The sequence below is a fragment of the Leopardus geoffroyi genome, chromosome B3, assembly GCF_018350155.1.
Source record: "Leopardus geoffroyi isolate Oge1 chromosome B3, O.geoffroyi_Oge1_pat1.0, whole genome shotgun sequence".
In the NCBI taxonomy this organism is placed as follows: Eukaryota; Metazoa; Chordata; class Mammalia; order Carnivora; family Felidae; genus Leopardus; species Leopardus geoffroyi.
The window spans coordinates 36,681,837-36,704,405 of NC_059337.1; the positions used below are offsets into that span (position 1 = coordinate 36,681,837).

At 35.5% G+C, this 22,569-nt stretch overlaps 1 protein-coding gene across 1 annotated transcript in view; it reads right to left on the minus strand.

Moving 5' to 3' along the window:
• Window positions 1-329: 329 nt before the first annotated feature.
• SPESP1 (sperm equatorial segment protein 1) overlaps window positions 330-22,569 on the minus strand; it is a 29,691-nt gene continuing 7,451 nt past the window's right edge. Inside the window, exon 2 of the mRNA XM_045449283.1 lies at window positions 330-1,528. Within this exon, the coding sequence (XP_045305239.1) occupies window positions 510-1,528 (1,019 nt within the window). The 3' untranslated portion in view covers window positions 330-509. The remainder of the gene's footprint in view (window positions 1,529-22,569) is intronic.

Sequence of the window (22,569 nt, forward strand, 5' to 3'; positions counted from 1 at the left end):
AGAAAAAGGGTTGTATCTTCATCTACCATCCACCTTTCAAAGGAGGCAGACATATATACAAATAAAAGTTCTGATTCAAGTTCCAACTTTGCTATTCAGACTGAAAACTCTCAGATTCTCTGAAAGAGTAATAAAGACCATATGTACTAAAATCTTACATTTATATTCAATTATTTAAAACAGGCTACATACAGATTGCACACAGTCTCTTGACTCTCAATAAAACAAGTGAATTTAATCTATTCAAGTAAAATCAAAGCTTAAACATTTTAAAGATTAGATCTTCATAATTTTTTAAGTTAATTAATGAGGAAAAAAAAACTACGAACTCCTGAACCAAAATTTTATTTTAAATTATTAGGCTTTAGTGCACATGAGAATATTTTAGAACATATGACATGTAGAGATGTTGGCACATTGAACAGTAGAAAATATTTTTATACAACTTGTGAATCACTAATGTGCTTATTTCTTCTGTGAAGTGAATGCATAGTTCGTTTCAATTTTTGTCATGGAATATCAAGTAGGTGCAACATTTTTATATTATTGTTTAATAACTTCCTAATAAGGTTTTGAGTTTCTAGTTGACTTACACATAATATTTTTTTCAATGTATTGAAGACTGTAGTAGCCTTTTCTCTCATCTCTGGTGGAACATATTTAATATCCAAATATTCAGATAATTTAGACCTAGAATTGTACAGCATGTTAATTACAGTTTCAATGTCATCAATTCCACTACTGCTTCGGCCAAGTGGTAAGAACTGGGATCTATACATTTTTTGTAATTTATGTTCTGCTGCTTCTGCTAAAGCAAGGCTTCGTTTTAGGTGCTCTCTAGAGGCTCGAATGTCCTCTCTGTATTCTGGCTTGAGGCTTTCAACAAGAGGTGCCTGTCGCACCTGTGAACTAATATCTGAAATTTTTTTCAAAATGTCTTCGTTATTCAAAATCTGTGGGTGTCTTCCAAATGTTATTGTTTCAAGTGTTCCCACTGTATATTCGCCTGAGAGCTGAGGAACATCTTCTGGTTCTGTGACAGTATCCATGTCAGTGCTCCTACTTAAAGGGGTGACATCTGGACTTGTGGATGATTTAGTGACATTTGGCAATGGCTTTGGCGCCTCAGTGGATCTTACTTCTGAATCTGGCTCTGGCTCTGGCTCTTTAATAATATAAGGTTCATCGGCATGTAAAACAACCGAAACATTATTTGGTTTAATTGACCAGAATGCTGTACTTTCAGTAGATTTTTCCTTCCTTCCTGGCATTGTGAAGCCTCCAGTGGGAGAAGCTGTGGTTGCTTCACTGACAGGATTCGTTAAAACATCATTTTCAGTTGAAGTGTCTCCATGTGTAATTATCTCCTTAAATCTTGATAACTTTGGTCCTATAGAATGAGCATTATTTGGAGACTTTGATTTTTCCTCACGACCTGGCTCCCTAGTAGGAACACTTAGTATTAGGTTCTGTAAAACTTCTACATAATGATTTAAGTTTTGTTCTTCATCAGGCGTCACAGTTATACCTTAAGGGGAAAAAAATCAAATGGTAACACTTAGTATTACATATTGACATATTGACAGAATCTACTGTCCTAAATTTACTTCATATATTATCACTTAAAAGTTGAGATAAAGAACCAAGAAATAAAGCACTTTTGACTCAGTCAACTCTCACTTATATAAACAAAATTATTTTTTCGGATTGTTAAAACAGATGAACAAGGTTAGTGTAAAAGTTGCGTATTAACACAATTCTCTATATTTTTTCGCTCCTACCTCCCATATAACTTATGATTCTGTAGGCAGTTTATTAAAACAAAATTCCTGACTATAATCTCTAGAAGTGGTGTGTTGGAATTGCCTCATACTGGCTCACTAGAGCCAATTATTAAATTTTTAGGAATTTTGTAAGCCAAATGTTAAACATAGACACTCTTAAAAATTATTTTAATTTGCAATTAGATAAATTGTATCAGAAATAAAGGTAATAAATATTCAAAATTCATCACTTCTTATTTTTATGTCATTTTACTATTATCTATGGTCTTGAGGTTATTTACATCTTGCATAGCTGTATGGTAGAAATGCTTGTAATAGTGTACTACTCTATATCTCTTTCTATGTCCCTGTTCAGTAATGTCAAATACATAGCTTGAAACCAACGATGGTGGGAGTATTTACATCATATAAATGGGCAAATGCTATAAATCTGGGTTTACTAGTCTCTCCAAAAAATCATTTGTTGAACATTTACCAGTATCCAACTGCCCTCAACCCAGCAAAGCTCTAACTACAGCCTGTGGGTCATATCCACCTAACTGTTTTTGTAAATAAAGTTTTCTTGTAATCCAGCCAGTTTCGTCCATTTGTTTATGTATTATCTATGGCTGCTTTGAGTTGCAACAATAGAATTGAGTAGTTGCAATAGAGACCATATGGTATACAAATACTGAAAATACTTACTATCTGGCCCTTCACAGAAAACGTTTGCCAATTCCTGCTCTAAACCATCAACATTTCACTCTCAACACAAAATGGCAGTTTTTTTTTTTTTTTTTTTTTAATTCAAGTTAGTTAATATACGGTGTAGTATTAGTTTCAGGAGTAGAACCCAGTGATTCATCACTTACATATAACGCCCAGTGCTCGTCCAACAAGTGCCCTCCTTAATGCCCATCACCCATTTAGCCCATCCCCCCACCCACCTCTCCTCCAGCAACCCTCAGTTTGCTCTCTGTATTTAAGAGTCTTATCGTTTGCCTCCCTCTCTGTTTTTATCTTATTTTTCCTTCCCTTCCCCTATGATCATCTGTTTTGTTTCTTAAATTCCACACATGAGTGAAATTACGGTATTTGTCTTTCTCTGACTGACTTATTTCACTTAGTATAATACACTCTAGTTCAAAAATGGCAGTTCTATTTATACTGGTATTTTGCAGCATCTGAGTGGTTGATGAAGCTTCTCATTTCCAACATGGAAAACAAAAAAGATAATTGAATAAGATATTCTGAAATTCTGCTCAACTCCCCTTTTCTTAAAACAGCTTTTAATTTTAAGTGCTGGGATTTTATACATGTCATTTTGAAATCATTTTGCCACTATCATGGATATAAATGGCTTAATTGAAGAAAGTAAGTCACTTTTTACCAAACTCTCATGCATAACTCATACCTAAACCCTCCCTCTTCAGGCAAAATGAAATAACAAACTTTCTGTTCAGAAGGCACTTCTATTCAGCACTTTGGCAATCATAAAACAGTAAAAAAAAAAAAAAAAAAAAAGCTTCACATTTACATGTTTTTCCTCTCTTCCTTAACTCTTCTGTTGCAACTTAGAGAGACCAGATGGATATTTAACCAAAATTGATAGCTTATTTCTCAATTTTAAAAATTTCTTAATAAGAACATTTTAGTGAGGCAGAGACAGTGGAAAGATACCAGACTTGTCTGTAGATTCTGTGTTTTATGTTATGCTTAGAAAAGCCTTGCATACTTCAAGATCCATATGATGATGATGGGTGAGGAAAAAAGAGGAGGTAGATTTTGATAATGACCTTGTAATATTTATATATATATTTTAAGTAGGTCCACACCCAGTGTGGAGCCCAATGCAGGGCTTGAACTCACAACCCTGAGATCAAGACCTGAGCTGAGATCAGGAGTCTGTCCCTTAGCCAACTGAGCCATCCAGGCGCCCCAAACCTTGTAATAATTTTCTTAAAATCACTGACACAGTATCATACGTTTTTGTCTGTGAATTGTGGATTTTTAAAAAGGAACTAGAAGGTTAACATACCTAACTCTTGTGAGCTATTGCCTATTTTGTGTCAGTCTCAGCCTACCTATAGTAAGACTACCAGCTAGAAATGCCTGGTGGTACTCACCTGGGCTTGGCCATTGTGGGGTGGGGGCAGCTGTTTCCACAGAAGAGTCCCCTTTCCAAACCAATGTGACCACTGGACTGACCCTTGTGGTTCTTACTATAATTGCAAAACACCCTTCAGCAACAACCATCAGGAAATTTGGGGGGAAAAAAGGTTTATTACTTACAAGATCTTGAAATTGCATAGCACACCTGGGGCCACACTGGGGGAGGAGGATGGGGTGGACGGGGTGGAGAAAGAGAAAGAAAGAGAGGGAGGGAGAGAGCACCCTAGAAAGCACCAGAGAGAGGGCGGTAGGGGTGGAGAGTGCAAATGGGCCAGGGGTTCTTTTTTTATTGGGGTCAAATGTGGGGACCCTAGGGTTCACTCTTTATTGAATTTAAAGCATATGACCATGAATTTGAAGCACAGGAAAGGAAAAAACAAGTAGCCCAAAGGGTCAGTTATCAAAATCAATTAAGATCTCTAAAATAAATGAACCAGGGTGGCCTGCTGGCAATGTGTTTATTCAAGATAGCAGTCTTTGAAATGGATGGCTCTTTGAAATAGATGCCTCTACAATCAAAGCTTAAGTCTGGCCTTTGCATTACAAAAAAGAAAAATACTACAACTGTCAGGGTTTATACTACATTGATTCTGAGGAGAGGAAATGGGACCAGAGTTGGTCATTAAAGAGGACTAGCCTTCTCCGTATATAGTATCTTACTCTCTAAAAATACACAAGCACACACACCCAATCACTTAATATAGTAAACCAGTAAAACTCACATTTTAAAAGGGAAAATAACTTATTTATGTATTCTTATGGGTATGTAAATCATTGTCCTGAATCTATAGTTTTCCTGGAGGAAAATATTAAAGTAATAGGTAGCCTACTGCAGTGAAAAATTTTTTTTGATTTTTGTCCTGTGGGTACCACTTTCTAACATCATGACCTTAGATAATTACTTAATTTCTCTGAACATTTACTTAACTATAAAATTAAGATACTGTATCTACCTGGAACCAAACAGATACTTGAAAACACTTTAAAAGTTCTATAAAGATAACTCCTGACATTTCTCAGCTTAAAATATAAATTTAAATCCCTAAAAAAAAAAAAACATTAAAAATATATCTTGGATCCTATCTATAAAAAACCTTAGACCCTTTCCCACTAAAGACAGAAACAAGATCAGGATACTAACATTTCCGTTACCACTTAACATTGTGTTGGAGGTTATTAGTAATTAGACAACAAAAATAATTGGAAGCATGAGAATTGGGAAGAAAAAGGTTAAACTATCTTTATGTGTAAACGATATAATAATACTTCCAGACAACATAAAAGAATTCATTGAAAAGCTCCTACAAGGACTAAGAGAATTTAGTAAAGTAGCAAGTTATAAAATCAATCTATGAAAATCGATACACAAATATAAACCAGTTAAAAGATGAGAAAGAAGATGCTATTTTGATAACAAATAATGAAAGAAAATATCTAATCATAAATTTAAAAAAACATGCCCCAAAATTATAGGAGTAATTCTATTAGGCTGAATATAGGCATGCAGAGGTCAGGTCCTCATCTCTGGAACCTGTAAATGTTACCTTATAAGAAAAAAAGGTCTTTGCAGATATGATTAAGTTAAGGATCTTGACAGGGGATTATCCTAGATTATCTGGGTGAACTCTACATCCAATCACAAATGTTTTTATAGGAGAGAGACAGAGATCTGATACCCAGAAGAAGAAGAGCGTAATATAGAGGAGGAAGCAGAGAATAGAGTGAAATGGACATAAAACACAGAATGCTGGCAGCTACCAGAAGCTAGAAGGGCCAATTAAAATCTTATCTCTTGGGGCACCTGAGTGGCTCAGTCAGTTAAGCATCTGACTTCGGCTCAGGTCATGATCTCACGGTTCGTGGATTCAAGCCCCGCATCGGGCTCTCTGCTGTCAGCTTGGAGCCTGGAGCCTGCTTTGGATTCTGTGTCTCCCTCTCTCTCTGCCCCTCCCCTGCTAACACTCACTCTCTCTCTCTCTCTCTCTCTCTCAAAAAGATAAATAAACATTTAAAAAAATCTCTTAGAGCTTGCAGAGGGAACACAGCTCTGCCTTACACCTTGATTTTGGCTCAGTGAAACTGATTTTAGACTTACGGCCTCTAAAACTGTGAGAGAATAAATTTGTGTTATTTTGAGACACCAAGTTCATGGTAATTTGTTATATAGCAGCCACAGAAAACTGATATAGGAATATAATAAAATCTTCTGAAAGACATAATGTAAGCTTTAGCAAATGGAAAGATATACCATGTTCTTAGAAAAAAAGATTCAACATCATAAAGATGCTCACATGTCATGTTCTCTCTGTTAAGGTATACATTTAATATGCTTCTAACAAAATATCACTATTTCCTGGAGTTAGAAAAATGGATTATAAAGCTCATCTGGAAGGAAAACTGAGTGAGAATAGCCTAAAAAATGGGGGCTAGACCCAACAGACATGAAATTATATTATAAAGCCTCTGTTATAAATCTAGTATAGCACTGCACATGAATATACAGATAAATGGAACAGAACAGAAAAGATAGAAACAGACCCAACTGTATATGGAAAAATAGCTCAAAGTGAGGGAAGCTTTCAATTTATAAACTTATTCTAGCTAATAAATGAAGAAGCCACTTAGAATATGACATTTTGCAATGATTATTAATATCAGTGACTGTTTATACCCCCCTAAAGATACAAAATCAGATATTATCTATTTCCTGATGAAAGAATACAATACCACCGATGAAGCAGTCTTGCAAAAACAGTCAAAACCTGAATCTAACGATTTTTCTAGGTCTAACTAGCAATATACTGAAAATCCATGGGACAACAAACAAAGGAAGATATAAACTATGCCATAGGGATATAATCAGCAAAATCTAGACTGTGGGAAACTATAGGACATATGATCCAATTTCCTAACAATTACATTGCAAGGAGAAAAACAGAGATGAAAGAAGAATATACATTAAAATGGAATTAAAAGACATATCAATGAATTACATGTATGAATCTTATTTGAATCCCAATTCATCCAAACAAAATTGAAGAGAGAAAATCAGGAAAGTTTGAACATTGGCCAGATATCTGATAATACTCAGGAATTATTATCTTTTTAGGTGTGAAACTAACATTGTTATTGTGTTTAAGTACTTATATTTTAGTCTTCATATTGAAATATTTACTAATGAAATTATATGATGTTTGGAATTTGCTTCTAAAAAATTCAAATCTGAGAAGTTAGAGAGAGGGACCAGGAAGATGAGAGGGAAAGGAATATCAATGAAACAAGATTAATTATGGGTTAGTAGTTGAGGCTGCTTATAGATATATGGAGATTTATTATACCGTTATTTCTACTTGTGTATATATTTAAATTTCTCCATAATGAATTTTTTTTATATATGCTTTGGAAAATTTTCAATTCTGGGTCACTATTCACATACAAATCTAAAATCTGCAGCCCACAAAGGCCTAAGTGCTTTTAAAAAGACATTGCCATTAGATGGTAGGCTGCTAAACACTCCATTTTTAATCATTTAGCTTGTCCCTTCTCAAAGTAGCAAACAGGACACCCAAGTTACTATTAGGTGAAGTAGATTGTCAAAGGACTGGAAAAGAACATCCTTACTGCTAGTGCATTCCTAAAAAAAAACTGAAGTACTCATTATCCCTTTACACTATTACTTAGGCAACATTAAAAAGCCTGTTCATGGCTGCTGAACGATACAGCACCCTACTTTCTACCTTGCTTTTCTTCCCTTCTTCATGTACCTTTTGTCTCCATATTGTTCTGTTGTTAAATCCATCCACTCCCACACACTTCCCACCTCCTACTTTTGTCCCCCTAAAAAATCTACATACTTCATAGTGACTTCATAGTTCTACTAATCAGGACTGCTCTTGCAAATCAATTTGATCTTTATACAGATATTTGCAAGCAAGGTAGTAAAAGATAGTCAAGCCTCCAGTATCCCTACAATTGGTTCTGGCCACTATGAAAACCTGCTTTTCCTCTTTCTTCAGAAGTTACGAGAAAGATGAACAAAATTCAAATTCCTACAAAGACCAGACTACTCTGCTAGAAGTTGAGTTTTTGTACTTTGGATACTTGTAGTTTACCCTGGCATGCTTTATAATATCCCCCTCTCTCTTTACCAGTTAATGTTCCAGCCAAACAGAGCAATGTCTCCAGGTAACGTTCCAGCTAAACAGAGCAATGTCTCCAAATGAGGACAAGTAAGAACCTCTTCCACCTTGAGAAATCATAATGCTGCTTTCCAGTGCCTCTAGTAAGCAGGATGGCTCCCTGCAAAGCAGGTTTACAGTTCAACATGAATCATAGATATGGATATCACAGCTGTGCTTGAGACTATCTGCACTTCTTTTCTTGAAATAGTACAGGGAGAATGAGTCACATGACAGGAATTATAGGAAACTAAACAAAATGGTAAAACAACTGCAGGGAACAAAAGTGGCACCAAATCTGAAGGGCAAAATTGCAAGACAGTGATTGAAAAGACCATAATAGCTCTGACTGACTGAGGGATTACTACGTGCCTGGCACTACACTGAGGGCTCTGAATGTGAGGAATGTTTTTATAAAGAGGAAAAGGAGGATACTGAGAAAGGACAAGTAATTTGCCTAAGATTATATTCAATTTGTAGGTGGGAAGAATGGCATTCAAACAGGCTGCCTTCTTTCAAAGCAGGTACATATAATAACTACACAATGCTGTCATAAAAACATGACACAAGGATGCTGGCAAAGTAGAAGTATGATAATAAAATTATCCTGGAGGAATACTTTATTTCAAAATACATGTAAATAAGAAAATACAATCAATACATAATAAGTAAAATATACAGAATTTTGCTCTACTGTCAACTGGACAGAAATACACCCCATTCATATATTAAGATGTACTTGGAAATATTTGAACTGATCCCAAAATTTTTTACTTTTTTAAAATTTTTATTTTGTTCTATTTTTATTTAAATTCCAGCTAGTTAACAGGGTGCTTGGATGGCTCAGTTGGTTGGGAGTCAGACTCTTGATTTCAACTCAGGTCACGATCTCATGGTCATGGAATCAAGCTCAGCATCAGGCCCCTGAGCTGGGCATGGAGCCTGCTTGGGTCGGTCTCTCTCTCTCTCTCTCTCTCTCTCTCCTACCTCTGCCCCTCCCCTCCTTGAATATGTCCTCTCCCTCTTTCAATAAATAAATAAATTAATTAATTCCAGTTAGTTACATACAGTATAATATTAGTTTCAGATGTACAATATAGTGATTCAACACTTCCATAGAATCAATACCTGGTGCTCATCATAACGAGTGTACTCTTTAATCCCCATCACCTATTTCACCCATCCCCTCTCCCCCATCCACCTCCCCTCTGGTAACCATCATTTTGTTTCTGTATGGTTAAGACTCTGTTTCTTGGTTTCCCATTCTCTCTTTTTTCCATTTGCTTGTTTGTTTTGTTTCCTAAATTCCACATATGAGCAAAATCATACAGTATCTGTCTTTCTCTGACTTATTTCTCTTAGCATAATACTGTTTAGCTCCATCCACATCATTGCAAATGGCAAGATTTCATTCCTTTTTATGGCTGAACAATATTCCATTGTGTGTATATATATACATATATATATATGTATATACATTCTTCTTTATACATCTTCTTCTTTATACATCTTCTTTATACATTCATCAGTTGATGGACAGTTGGACTATTTCCATAGTTTGGCTATTGTAGATAATGCTGCTATAAGCATTGAGGTGCATGTATCCCTTTGAATTCATATTTTTGTATTCTTTGGGTAAATACCTAATAGTGCAATTGCTGGATTATATTTTTAACTTTTTGAAGAACCTCCACAGTTTTCCACAGCGGCTGCATCAGTTTGCATTCCCACAATCATGCAAGAGGGTTTTCCTTTCTCCACATCCTCACCAACACCTGTTGTTTCTTGTGTTAATTTTATCCATTCTGACAGGTGTGAGGTGATATCTCATTGTAGTTTTGATTTGCATTTCCCTGGTGATAAGTGATGATGAGCATCTTTTCATGTGTCTGTTGCCCATCTGTATGTCTTCTTTGGAAAAATGTCTAAAACTGATCCAAATTAGATATGTTTTGGTACTACAAAGTATACATAGGAACTGACAGTCAATGACGCAAAAAGGATCCGTTCACTTCACACAGAAGCAAAAATAAGTTACTTTTGAGTTTATTTTGAGGAAAATAATAAAATCATGATTTAAAATAAGCAATGAAATATAAAACTTCAATCAACAAATAATATATTCAAAACATATATTCCTTGTCCTAGAATGGCCACTTAAAGAAGGAAGATGAGAGTATAACGAATAAAAAGCCCATTAGCATGAAAAGTTGCTATAGTTCACTGTTCATAAAAGAAATGCACGTTAAAAACAATCTTTATTTTGCCAATCAGGGAGATAAAATTTTTTAAAACCAATAAAACCTAGGATTGGCATGTGTATGTATAGTTACTTCCTTAGTAACAAAAGTAACTTCAATACCTCCTTTATGAATCCCAGATCCTTCATCAGTCTCTCTCTAGCACACTGATCTTTTCTTTATAGAATTTACGATCATCTTAACTATCTAAATTTAATGTCTGTTAACTACTACTACATATTGAAAACTCTTTGAAAGCTGTGACCATGTCTACTTTGTTCTCTATATCCTGTTATACCCAGAGCCTACAGCCATAGCAGACAGTCAAAAAGCATTTGTCAAATGAATGGTTGAATAAATGAACCAAATGCTGGTAAGTATATAAATTAATTGTACCTCCAGTGATTTATCTTAAAGAAATAATAACAGGTTAAAACAGTTCTATAGAAGAATGCTATAGAGGAAAACTAAACATCATGTTATGTTTAAAATAAATCTGCTGGTCTAAAGACTGTCTTTTGGTTTGTTTTTGCTTGTTTGGTTTTGGTTTTTAGCTAACAGTCCAATTATTATTAGGGAGAAAATCTGGACATTAAAAAAAGTCCTCTTATTTTAGGCAAAGGAGGCACTTTTTTACAACAATAAAAGATAGAGCTTTAATTATATTTTTCTAAATTTCTAAGTCTGAAGTTTATCAACAGTATCATAAATATTGTAGTTAAATAGCTACAATTTTCAGAAAATCCCTGCACTTCCTTAAACTGGCCCTTACTAAATGGCCTAGTATAAATTTAGATCACATAAATTTAACTAAATTTGTTTAAATTCTATTAATCCCCTTTTAATTCACTTTATCAATCTCTAAGGTAACATTGAATTAACATAATTTTAAGTAAATTACAATCTTAGGGATTAAAAATCCCTAAGGGTTACTAGGAATAAAATTCCTTCATAACTTATCTTTTACATATTTTGAAGTATACAATTCAGTGGTGTTTAGTATAGTCACAGTTGTGCAACTATAACCATTAAAACATTTTCATCATCCCCCAAATAAGCCCATTCCCCATTTCCCTCAGCCCTAGGCAACCACAAGTTTACTTTCTCTATGGATTTGCCTATTCTTGGTGTTTAATATAAGTGAAATTATATAATATGCATTCTTTTATGACTGGCTTCTTTCACTTAGCATAATGTTTTCTAGACTCATCCATTTGGGAGCACACATCAGTATTTCATTCCTTTTTATGGCCAAATAATATTCCATTGTATGCATATACCACAATTTATGAATTCATCAGTTGCTGCTCATTTGGCTTGTTTCTACTTTTTAGTGACAATGGGTAATGCTGCTATGTTCACATACAAGCTTTTGTGTGGATGTATGTTTTCATTTCTCTTGTACATATGTCTAGGAATGGAATTACTAGGTCATATAGTGATACTATGTTTAAGCTTCGAAGAACTGCCAAAGCAGCTGCATTCCCACCAACGATATACAAGGGGTTCAATTTCTCCAGATCATCCTCTGTTCTTTTGATTATAGCCATCCTTGTGAGTGTTAAGTCATATCCCATTGAGTTTTGACTTATATTTTTCTACCGGCTAATGATATTGGACATCTTTTCACATGCCTGTTGGCCACCTATATATCTTCTTTGGATAAATATGTATTCTGATGATATTTTACCCATTTTTTAATTGGGTTGTCTTTTTATTATTGAGTTGTAAGAATTCTTTATATATTCTGGAGACAAGTCCTTTAGCATATATATGAGTTGAAAATATTTTCTCCTACTCTGTTAGCTGTATTTTCATTTTCTTAAGGTTATTGTTTGCAGCACAAAAGTTTTTAATTTTGATGTAGTTCAATTTATCTATTTTGTTGTTGCTACTTGTGCTTTTGATATCACATCTTAAAAAACCATTGCCAAATCCAAGGGTACAAAGACCTACACCTACATTTTCATCTAAGAGTTCTATAGTTTTAGTTTTTACATTTAGATCTATGATCCAGCTTGAATTAACTTTTGTATATAGCCTGAGGCAAGAGTCCAACTTCATTCCTTTGGCTGTTATCCCAGCACCATTTGCTGAAAAGGCTGTTCTTTTCCCCACTGAATTGTCTTGGTATCCTTGTTGAAAAGCAACTGACCATTATTAATGTAAAAGGTCCTTTTTGGACTCTGAATTAAATTGGTCACCTATATGTCTATTCTTATGCCAATACTACACTGTCTTGATTACTGCAGTTGTAATAGTAAATTTTGAAATCAGGAAGTGTGAATCCTTGAACTTTGTTCTTTTTCGGGATTGTTACGGCTACTCTGGGTCCCTTCCAATTCCATACGAATTTTAGTATCAGCTTGTTCATTTCTGCAAAAAAAGCAAGCCATCTTGTGAAATGGATTGTGTCAAATCTGTAGATCAATTTGGGGAGTATTGCCATCTAATAGATTTTTTTTTATTTTTTAATGTTTATTTATTTTTGAGAGAGAGAAAGAGAGAGACAGAGCATGAACAGGGGAAGGGCAGAGAGAGATGGAAACACAGAATCTGAAACAGCTCCAGGCTCTGAGTTGTCAGCACAGAGCCTGATGTGGGGCTTGAACTCGGGAACAGTGAGATTATGACCTGAGCCAAAGTCGGATGCTTAACAACTGAGCCACCCAGGCACCCCTCCATCTGATAGATTTTTTAACAGAATTCAAGATTATACATATTTATATAAATAGGATTGTAATATATTATTATATTTGATCAACATTTAAATTTTTATTGAAATGCCTTTTATACATTAAGTCCTTATTTAATGAAGACACAAAGCCAAGAATCTAAAAAAATGGGTATTTTTCATCTGAAGTGTAAGCAACACAATTTACTGTTCATTTCATCTTCTATGACTAAATGGTACAAATGAAATTTTCAGAGCAAGATTATTAGGCCTAGTGTGTCAGTTCTTGGCTTCTAACATTGTCTTTGGGGATGTTTTCATCCACTCCATTCTTTTTAAGAACCATGAAGGGCAAGGAGAGAAGTTAAAGTAGCCACCAGCAACAACTACTAAACCCATCAAAAAGCAAATAAATGTAAAGAAAAAGCATAATTCTCTATTTTTTATTGCTTTTTAAATGTTGATTTATTTTTGAAAGAGAGAGTGTGCATGTGAGCTAGGAAGGGGTAAAGAGAGAGGGAGATAGAGAATTCCATGGAGGCTTCACGCCGTCAGCACAGAGACCAATGTGGGGCTTGAACTCACAAACTGTGAGATCCAGACCTGAGCTGAAATCCAGAGTTGAAGGCCTAACTGACTGAGCCACCCAGGTGCCCCATAATTCTATGTATTTTAAGCACATTTAAAAGGTCACTTGACTTTGGCATCAAGTTTTCTTTATCCTGTTGTGGTATAGCTATTAGGATCAGTTGAGAGAGCACCTTCATGTGCATGGACCATCTTAATACATTTCATTAACTTCCGAAACAATATGGTAGTATATCTTCTAATATGTGAATCCTATTGGTGGGTAGCCTACGGGGGTGGGTAGTAGCAAAGGAATCATGAGTCTGTCCACAAATATTTTACAGGAAGAAAGTAAGATCTTGCAAAGCATTGATTTGTATTAGTTTTGTGTAAGGAAACACTTTTGCCTGTCTTGGGCACATAAATAAAATTAAATGTAAACAGTATTTTTAAATATCTGAATAAACTTCACCTGAGTAAAATATTAGGTATTAAAAAGTAGTTCTCACACTTTTGAGTTTCATTATGACTCTTAGATTTTTTTTAACAGTTTTAAACTATCATTTTGTTTTTTTATGCTCAAATAGTCACAACTTAGTCAGTTGGAGCCACTGTAAGCTGTCTCTTGTATCCTTTTGAGGGAACCTCTGAATTTTTAAAGTATCCTTGTTTGTTCTCTGGTAGTTACTGCTGCCTGCCTCCCTCCCATCTTCTACCCCACTCTCATCCTTACCCCTCAAGTCTAGACTTTATTTTCCTAAAGATGAAAATCAGCTATCCTTTCAAGGAATCCTGGTTTCTTTTCACGGAAAACAATATTAGAGATAAAAATCTGAGGGCTAGAGGTACATATCAAGACTAACATTAAGAAGTGATATTCTGGGGCGCCTGGGTGGCGCAGTCGGTTAAGCGTCCGACTTCAGCCAGGTCACGATCTCCCGGTCTGTGAGTTCGAGCCCCGCATCAGGCTCTGGGCTGATGGCTCAGAGCCTGGAGCCTGTTTCCGATTCTGTGTCTCCCTCTCTCTCTGCCCCTCCCCCGTTCATGCTCTGTCTCTTTCTGTCCCAAAAATAAATAAGCGTTGAAAAAAAAATTAAAAAAAAAAAAAAAAAAAAGAAGTGATATTCTTATCAAGCCATTTTAGTCAACAGAACTAAAAAATATATATGAACAGACATTCATTTTTACTGATCTTTGCCAGCTGAGTTTTAACATTAAGGCACACCAACCTGAATTTTAAACCCCCTATCTAAATTATAATTGCATTCCTTTTTATAATATAATAAGCCATACAACTATTACTTTTAGCTGGAAATATTGATTAAAACTGACATAATTATTGGTTCTGTCAATAACAATTTATTAATATTAAAACTTACCATAAAAATACTAATGAATAACAAGGTTAAACATTACAATTGCTTTTGTATAATCGGACTACATTCCACTCCAACTAATGAATGGTCAAATTATCTTGTTTGGGGTTTTGTATAATTTTAAAAACCGTTTTGTTGTTAAATACACCACTGTCTGATATATTCTCTGTTCTAATTGCTTAATTTTAATGTTTTAACTGACAATTTTTTCTTAGTGCAGCATTACAGTACTAGAGTTTAAAAAAAGCTTGTTCTGTTTTAGTACACTTTATGAGATGGATGAAAAATATAAACAGTTTGAGCTGTCATATTCAAGAATCTTATTTGGTTAACCTAATGATTCATGTAGTTACATGAATAATCTTTCTCTCTACATAAGTTCTTTCTGGAGAAACCCAGTTTTGTAAGTGTAAGTAATTTAGAAAATTCCAGTCACTTAAATTCCTATGCAAGATTTTAAATAATTGCAAGCATTAAAATATAATACTTGTAAACTAGTCTAGGCTGGTAATATTTTATCACTTAGTTCAGGCCTGTGATTTGTGTACCTCATTGTATGTATATTATGTATTTAAAATGTCATGCATATAACTCTGTTTTGCATTATAGTTACTGGACATTAACACAAAGATAAAACAAAAATATCATTTTTAAAGAACTAGTTTATAAAATTTAATTTTATCAATAGATGCTATTTTCACTGTAATGTAACTAATGGAACACATTCTATAAACCAAGCTATATTTCCTAGTTTCATCATGCCATAAATTTTATTACTTTAAAATGAGACAAAATTAACATAAAATTTCTTAAATTTAAGATTATGGATATGACAGTATAATTCATAAGATTTTTTTCTTCTACCAAAGAGTTAGGAGTGGCTTGGTTCCCTTGTCTCACCTGAGAAACTATGGTTTTTGTGGCCAGAGATATTACAAATTTTTAGAAATTAAAAAATGTGATTTTTACCTCTAGTCAGTCATTTTAAACCACAAATCATGGTTTTAACATGTAAACTAAGTGGCTTCTTTTCTTTTTTTAAAGAAACTGAATAACAAACCCAAGAAAACCTAGTGCCCTATTATCTATGCAAATATATTGTAAATTAATTGAGTTTTTAAAATATTTGGAAGTCTCAAGTTCTTACAAATGCACTATCAAGCATCAATTAAAATATCTAATTGTATACATAAAACTTCCAATTGTTAAGAGGTGTAAAAAACCAAATAATTTCTTCTACAATGTCTATTTAAGAGAACGAATATATATGATTATGTTCATAAAAATCCAAAAGGCTACACCTTTATTTGTTTCTGGAGAGATTTCCTAATTGGTAAAGCTAAAATGGTATTATGCATTAACTGTTTTAACTAACAATTTTTTTTCCACAAAAAACTTACACTCAAAAATGAAAAAAAAAGAAAAAAAGACTATGCTTCTAAGAAGTGACAGTATGCCAAAAATTACAATAAAATGTAATGATAATAATAAAATGCTAATATTAAAAATCTTATACAGTAATATACCCAGTTCCTTAAGACTAAAGTTTTAAGAGAGGAAAACCATGGAAACAGCTTGATTTCAGGACGGGTTAAGATGGCAGAGAAGTAAGGGGACCGGGATTTTCCTTGTCCCTCAAACACAGCTGTATTGAGGTCAGATCACTCGGAGCACCTAGGAAATGGATGTGGAGTGACATCAAGATCTCCACAGTTGGAGGGAGACAGCTTGGCAGGATGGAGCCTCTGGAGCTAAAACTTGGAGGTACAAAAGTGAGCGACTTTCTCCAAACGGAGCGGAAGCCATTGCCATGCTCCTGGGGAAGAGGGAGCCAGCCCTGGAATGCATAGTGGAGTGTAGCCATCTCAGGGGCACACTGGGAGAGAACAGTCCTCTTCCCAGAGTACTGTAAGAAGAGGAGGGTTTACTGCCTCCCCAAGGACAAAACACCCTGCAGGCGCCAGCCAAAGGCCTTTTATCAGCAGGGCAGAGTGGTGCTACTCCAGAACAGGGTCTGCACAGTGCAGGGTCATTTAAGACATCAGATTTTGAATCTCAGTTGAGCTCCTAGAGGCACAGGAGAACTGTGGCACAGGGCAAGCTGACTGCCCTCCATACTCTGTGAGGGCTGCCTTAACAGCATGATTTGCAACACCTGGTCAGAGGAGGACAGATTGGGTGTCGCCATTTTCCTCCTCAACACCAACATGAAGGGACTGCAGGGAGCAGGACGGTGGGCTCCCAATGGAGGTGGTACCAATTTACACCAAACCCTGCACCAGCAGGTGCCTGGCAACTGCTTATCTACTGGAGCAAGAATGACCCAACACAAAGTCAGCCTCTCCTCCAGACCAGCACAGCCAACAGACAATTGTTTTTGTTTTTTAATTTTAGTTTATCTTATTATTCTAGATTCTCTCTCTTTTTTTTTTTTTTCTTTTGGAATCAAGCCCATAGTTCCTGGTTTGTTTGGGTTTTTTTTGGTCAATTCTTATTTTGTATACATTATAAATATAAATATAAATATAATTTTTTTGATCAGGCATTTTTATTCTATTCTTTTTCCACCTTTTGTCTATCTTCTTCTTCTTTATTTTCCTTTCTCTTTCTCTGGATTTAGCCTTACAGTTTTTTGATTCTGTTTGGTCTTCTTTTTTACCCTTTAATTTTTCTTTTTTTTATGGGATCAGGCTTCCCCCCACTTCCCCCCACTTTTTTTACTTTTCTTTTTCCAGGGTTACTTCAACAAACAAATCAAAGCACACCGGGTTGAAGGTTCCAAACATTCCACCACTATAAGCAAGTAAAGAGCTCTGCAGAGGTGGGATAGAGGAGCTGAAACTCAACAACAGAATGCATGAAACATACACAAAAAAACACTTCCTGAAGTCCCAGGACCTGGACAGGGTATGAGCACTTTTTAATATAGTAATACTCTCAGGTGCAGGTCACATAACAAGCTTTTAAAAAACACAAAAGACAGAAACTTAGCCAAAATGACAAAATGGAGGAATTCTCCCCAAAAGAAAATTCAAGAAGAAATCACAGCCAGAGAATTGCTCAAAACATATAAACAATATATCTGAAAAAGAATTTAGAGTAACAGTCATAAGACTAACAGCTGGGCTTGAAAAAGCATAGAAGGCACCAGAGAATCCTTGCTATAGACATCAAAGACCTAAGAACTAGTCCTGATGAATTAAGAAATGTTGTAACTGAGATGCAAAATAAACTAGACACAGTAACAGCAAGGGTGGAAGAAGAAGGGGAAAGAATAGGTGAAATAGAAGATAAAATCATGGGAAATGATGAAGCTGAAAACAAGAGGGAAAGGAAATTACTAGATCATGAGAGGAGAATTGGAGAACTAAGTGAATCCATGAAACGAAACAATATCCGTATCATAGGAGTTCCAGAAGAAGAGCTAGAGGAAGGGGAAGAGGGTTTATTTGAACAAATTATAGCTGAGAACTTTCCTAATATGTGGATGGAAATAGGCATTCAAGTCCAAGAGGTACAGAGAACTCCCTTCAAAATAAAAATGAAACAAAAACAAAAACAAAAACCCCACAACATATCATAGTGAAACTGGCAAAATACAAAGATAAAGAGAATTCTGAAAGCAGCTAGGGACAAACAGTCCTTAACCTACAAGGGTAGACACATAAGGATAGTAGGAGACCTGTCCACTGAAACTTGGCAGGCCACAAGGAAATGGTAGGAAATAATCAATGTGCTGAATAGGAAAAACATGCATCCAAGAATCCTTTATCCAGCAAGGCTGTCATTCAGAATAGAAGGAGAGATAAAGGCTTTCCCAAACAAAACTAAGGGAGTTCATGACCGCTAAGCCAGCCACACAAGAGATCCAAAGGGGGACTCTGTGAGTGGAAAGCAGCAAAGACTACAAAGGACCAGAGACATCACCACAAACACAAAACTTACAGGTAACACAATGGCACTAAATCCATATCTTTCAATAATCATTCTGAATGTAAATGGACTAAATGCCCCAATCAAAAGACACAGGGTATCAGAATGGATAAAAAACAAGATCTGTCAATATGCTGCCTACAAGAGATTAATTTTAGACCTGAGAACAACTGCAGATTGAAAGTGAGGGGATGGGGAACCATCTCATGCTAATGGATGTCAAAGAAAGCCAGCGCAGCCATACTTACATCAGACAAACTAGATTTCAAAACAAAGACTGTAACAAGAGATGAAGAAGGGCATTATATCATAATTAAGGGGTCTATCCATCAAGAAGAGCTAACAATTATATTTATGCCCCCAACTTAAAACACCCAAATATATAAGTCAATTGATCACAAACATAAGCAAACTTAGTGATAATAATACTATAATTGTAGGTGACTTTAACACTCCACTTACGTCAACAGACAGATCACCTAGGCAGAAAATCAATAAGGAAAACAACGGCTCTGAATGACACATTGGGCCAGATGGACTTAACAGATATATTCAGAACTTTTCATCCTAAAGCAGCAGAATACACATTCTCAAGTGCACATGGAACATTCTCCAAAACAAATCACATACTGGGTCACAAAACAGCCCTCAACAAGTACAAAAAGATTGAGATCATAACTATGCATATTTTCAGATCACAACACTAGGAAACTTGAAATCAGCAACAAGAAAAAAAAATTGAAAGCCCCCAAATACTTGAAGGTTAAGAACATCTTCTTAAAGAATGAATGGGTTAATCAGGAAATTAAAGAAGAAATTTAAAAATACATGGAAGCAAATGAAAATTAAAACATGACAGTCCAAATCCTTTAGGATGCAACAAAGGCATCCTAAGAGGAAATACATTGTAATTCAGGCCTATCTCAAGAAGCAAGAAAGGTCCCAAATACACAACCCAACTGTACACCTAAAGGAGCTAGAAAAGCAGCAGCAAATAAAGCCCAAAGCCAGCAGAAGGAAAATAATAAAGATTAGAGCAGAGATACACAAATAGATAAAAAAAAAAAAACAAAAAAAAACCAGATCAATGAATCTAAGAGCTCATTTTCTGAAACAATAAACAAAACTGATAACCCCCTAACCAGACTTCTCAAAAAGAAAAGAGAAACCAAATAGATAAAACCATGAATGAGAGAGGAGAGATCACAACCAACACCACAGAAATACAAACAATTATTAGAGAATACTATGACAAATTATATGCCAACTGGACAATCTGGAAGAGATGGACAAATTCCTAGATACTCACACATTACCAAACCTCAAACAGGAAGAAATAGAAAATTTGAATGGACACATAACTAGCAAAGAAATTGAATCAGTTATCAAAAATCTCCTAACAAATAAGAGTCCTGGGCCAGATGGCTTCCCAGGGGAATCCTATCAGACATTTAAAGCAGAGTTAATACCTATTCTGCTCAAACTATTCCAAAACATTGAAATGCAAGGAAAGCTTCCAGACTCATTCTATGAAGCCAGCATTACCTTGATTCCAAAACCAGGCAAAGACCTCTCTAAAAAGAAGAATCACTGGCTAATATCCCTGATGAACACAGATGTAAAAACTTCTCAACAAGATACTAGCAAATCTAATCCAACAGTACTTTAAAAGAGTTATTCACCATGATCAAGTGGGATTCATTACCGGGCTGCAGGGCTGGTTCAATATTCACAAATCAATCATGATACATGACATTAATAGAAGAAAGGATAAGAACCATATGATCCTGTCAACAGATACAGAAAACGCGTTTGACAAAATACAGCATCCTTTCTTAAAAAAAAAAAAAAAAAAAAAAAAAAAAGCCCTCAAGAAAGTTGGAATAGAAGGAAAATACTTTAACATCATAAAAGCCATTTATGAAAGACTCACAGCTAATATCATCATCAATGGGGAAAAACTGAGAGCTTTACCCCTGAGATCAGGAACACGATAGGGATGTTCACTCTCACCACTGTTGTTTAATATAGTATTAGAAGTCCTAGCCTCAGCAATCAGACAACAAAATGAAATAAAAGGCACCCAAATTGGCAAATAAATCAAACTTTCACCTTTTGCAGAAGACATGATACTCTACACGGAAAACCCAAAAGACTCGACAAAAAAACTGCTAGAGCTAATACGCAAATTCAGCAAAGTCACAGGATATAAAATCAATGTACAGAAATCAGTTGCATTTTTATACACCAATAATGAAGCAACAGAAAGAGATATCAAGGAATTGATCCCATTTACGATTGCACCAAAAACCTAGCATAAAACACCTAGGAATAAACCTAACCAAAGAGGTAAAAGATCTGTATGCTGAAACTTATAGAAAGCTTATGAAAGAAATTGAAGACACAAAGAAATTGAGAAACATTCCAAGCTCATGGATTGGAAGAACATTGTTAATAATGTCAATATTACCCAAAGCAATCTACCCAATGCAATCCCTATCAAAATAGCACCAGCATTCTTTAAAGAGCTCAAGAAAACAATCCTAACATTTGTATGCAACCACAAAAGACCCTGAATAGCCAAAGTAATGTTGAAAAAGAAAACCAAAGCTGGAGGCATCACAATCCCACACTTTAACCTATATTACGAAGGTATAATCACGAAGACAGTATGGTATTGGCACAAAAAACAGGCACATAGCTCAACAGTATTGAACAGAGAACTCAGAAATGGACCCACAAATATATAGCCAACTAATCTTTGACAAAGCAGGAAAAAGTATCCAATGGAGAAGACAGTCTCTTTAGCAAATGGTGCTGCGAAAACTGGACAGCAACATGCAAAAGAATGAAACTGAACCACTTTATTACACCATACATAAAAATAAATTCAAAATGGATGAGAGACCTAAATGTGAGACAGGAAACCATCAAAATCCTACAGGAGAAAACAGGCAGCAATCTCCTTGACCTCAGTCACAGCAACTTCTTACTTGACATGTCCCCAGAGGCAAGGGAAATAAAAGCAAAACTGAACTATTGGGACCTCATCAAGACAAAAAGCTTCTGCACAGTGAAGGAAAGAATCAACAAAACTAAAGGCAACCAACAGAATGGGAGAAGGTATTTGCAAATGACGTATCAGATAAAGAGTTAGTATCTAAAATCTATAAAGAACTTATCATAATCGGCTCAGGTCACGATCTCACAGTTCATGGGTTTGAGCCCTACATTGGGCTCTGTGCTGATAGCTCAGAGCCTGAAGCCTGCTTCAGATGTGTGTCTCCCTCTCTCTCTGCCACACACACCTCAGACTCTTTCGCCACACACACCTCAGACTAGAGACTGGAGAAGCTGGCAACTGAGAAACACCAATGGATGCAGACAAAAAATTTTCCGAGAAAAGACTGCTCTCTATAGCCAAAGGACAAGTAAAACGGTAGCCTAGCAAGACAGAAAGCTTTTAGGCAATAACCATCCTATTCCAGCCAAACACCATAGAAAACTTTATAGCCCTATGGCCAGTAGCAAAGGCTGAGTGGAGAACCCAGACTTTTACCCTCATCAGGCAGGCTTCAGTAAGGTGCTCCAACCTCTCTGCCTTTATCTCATAGAAGTGCTGCTACCAGGTATGAATTAATACCTTCTCTTCCGGTAGAGAAGGCT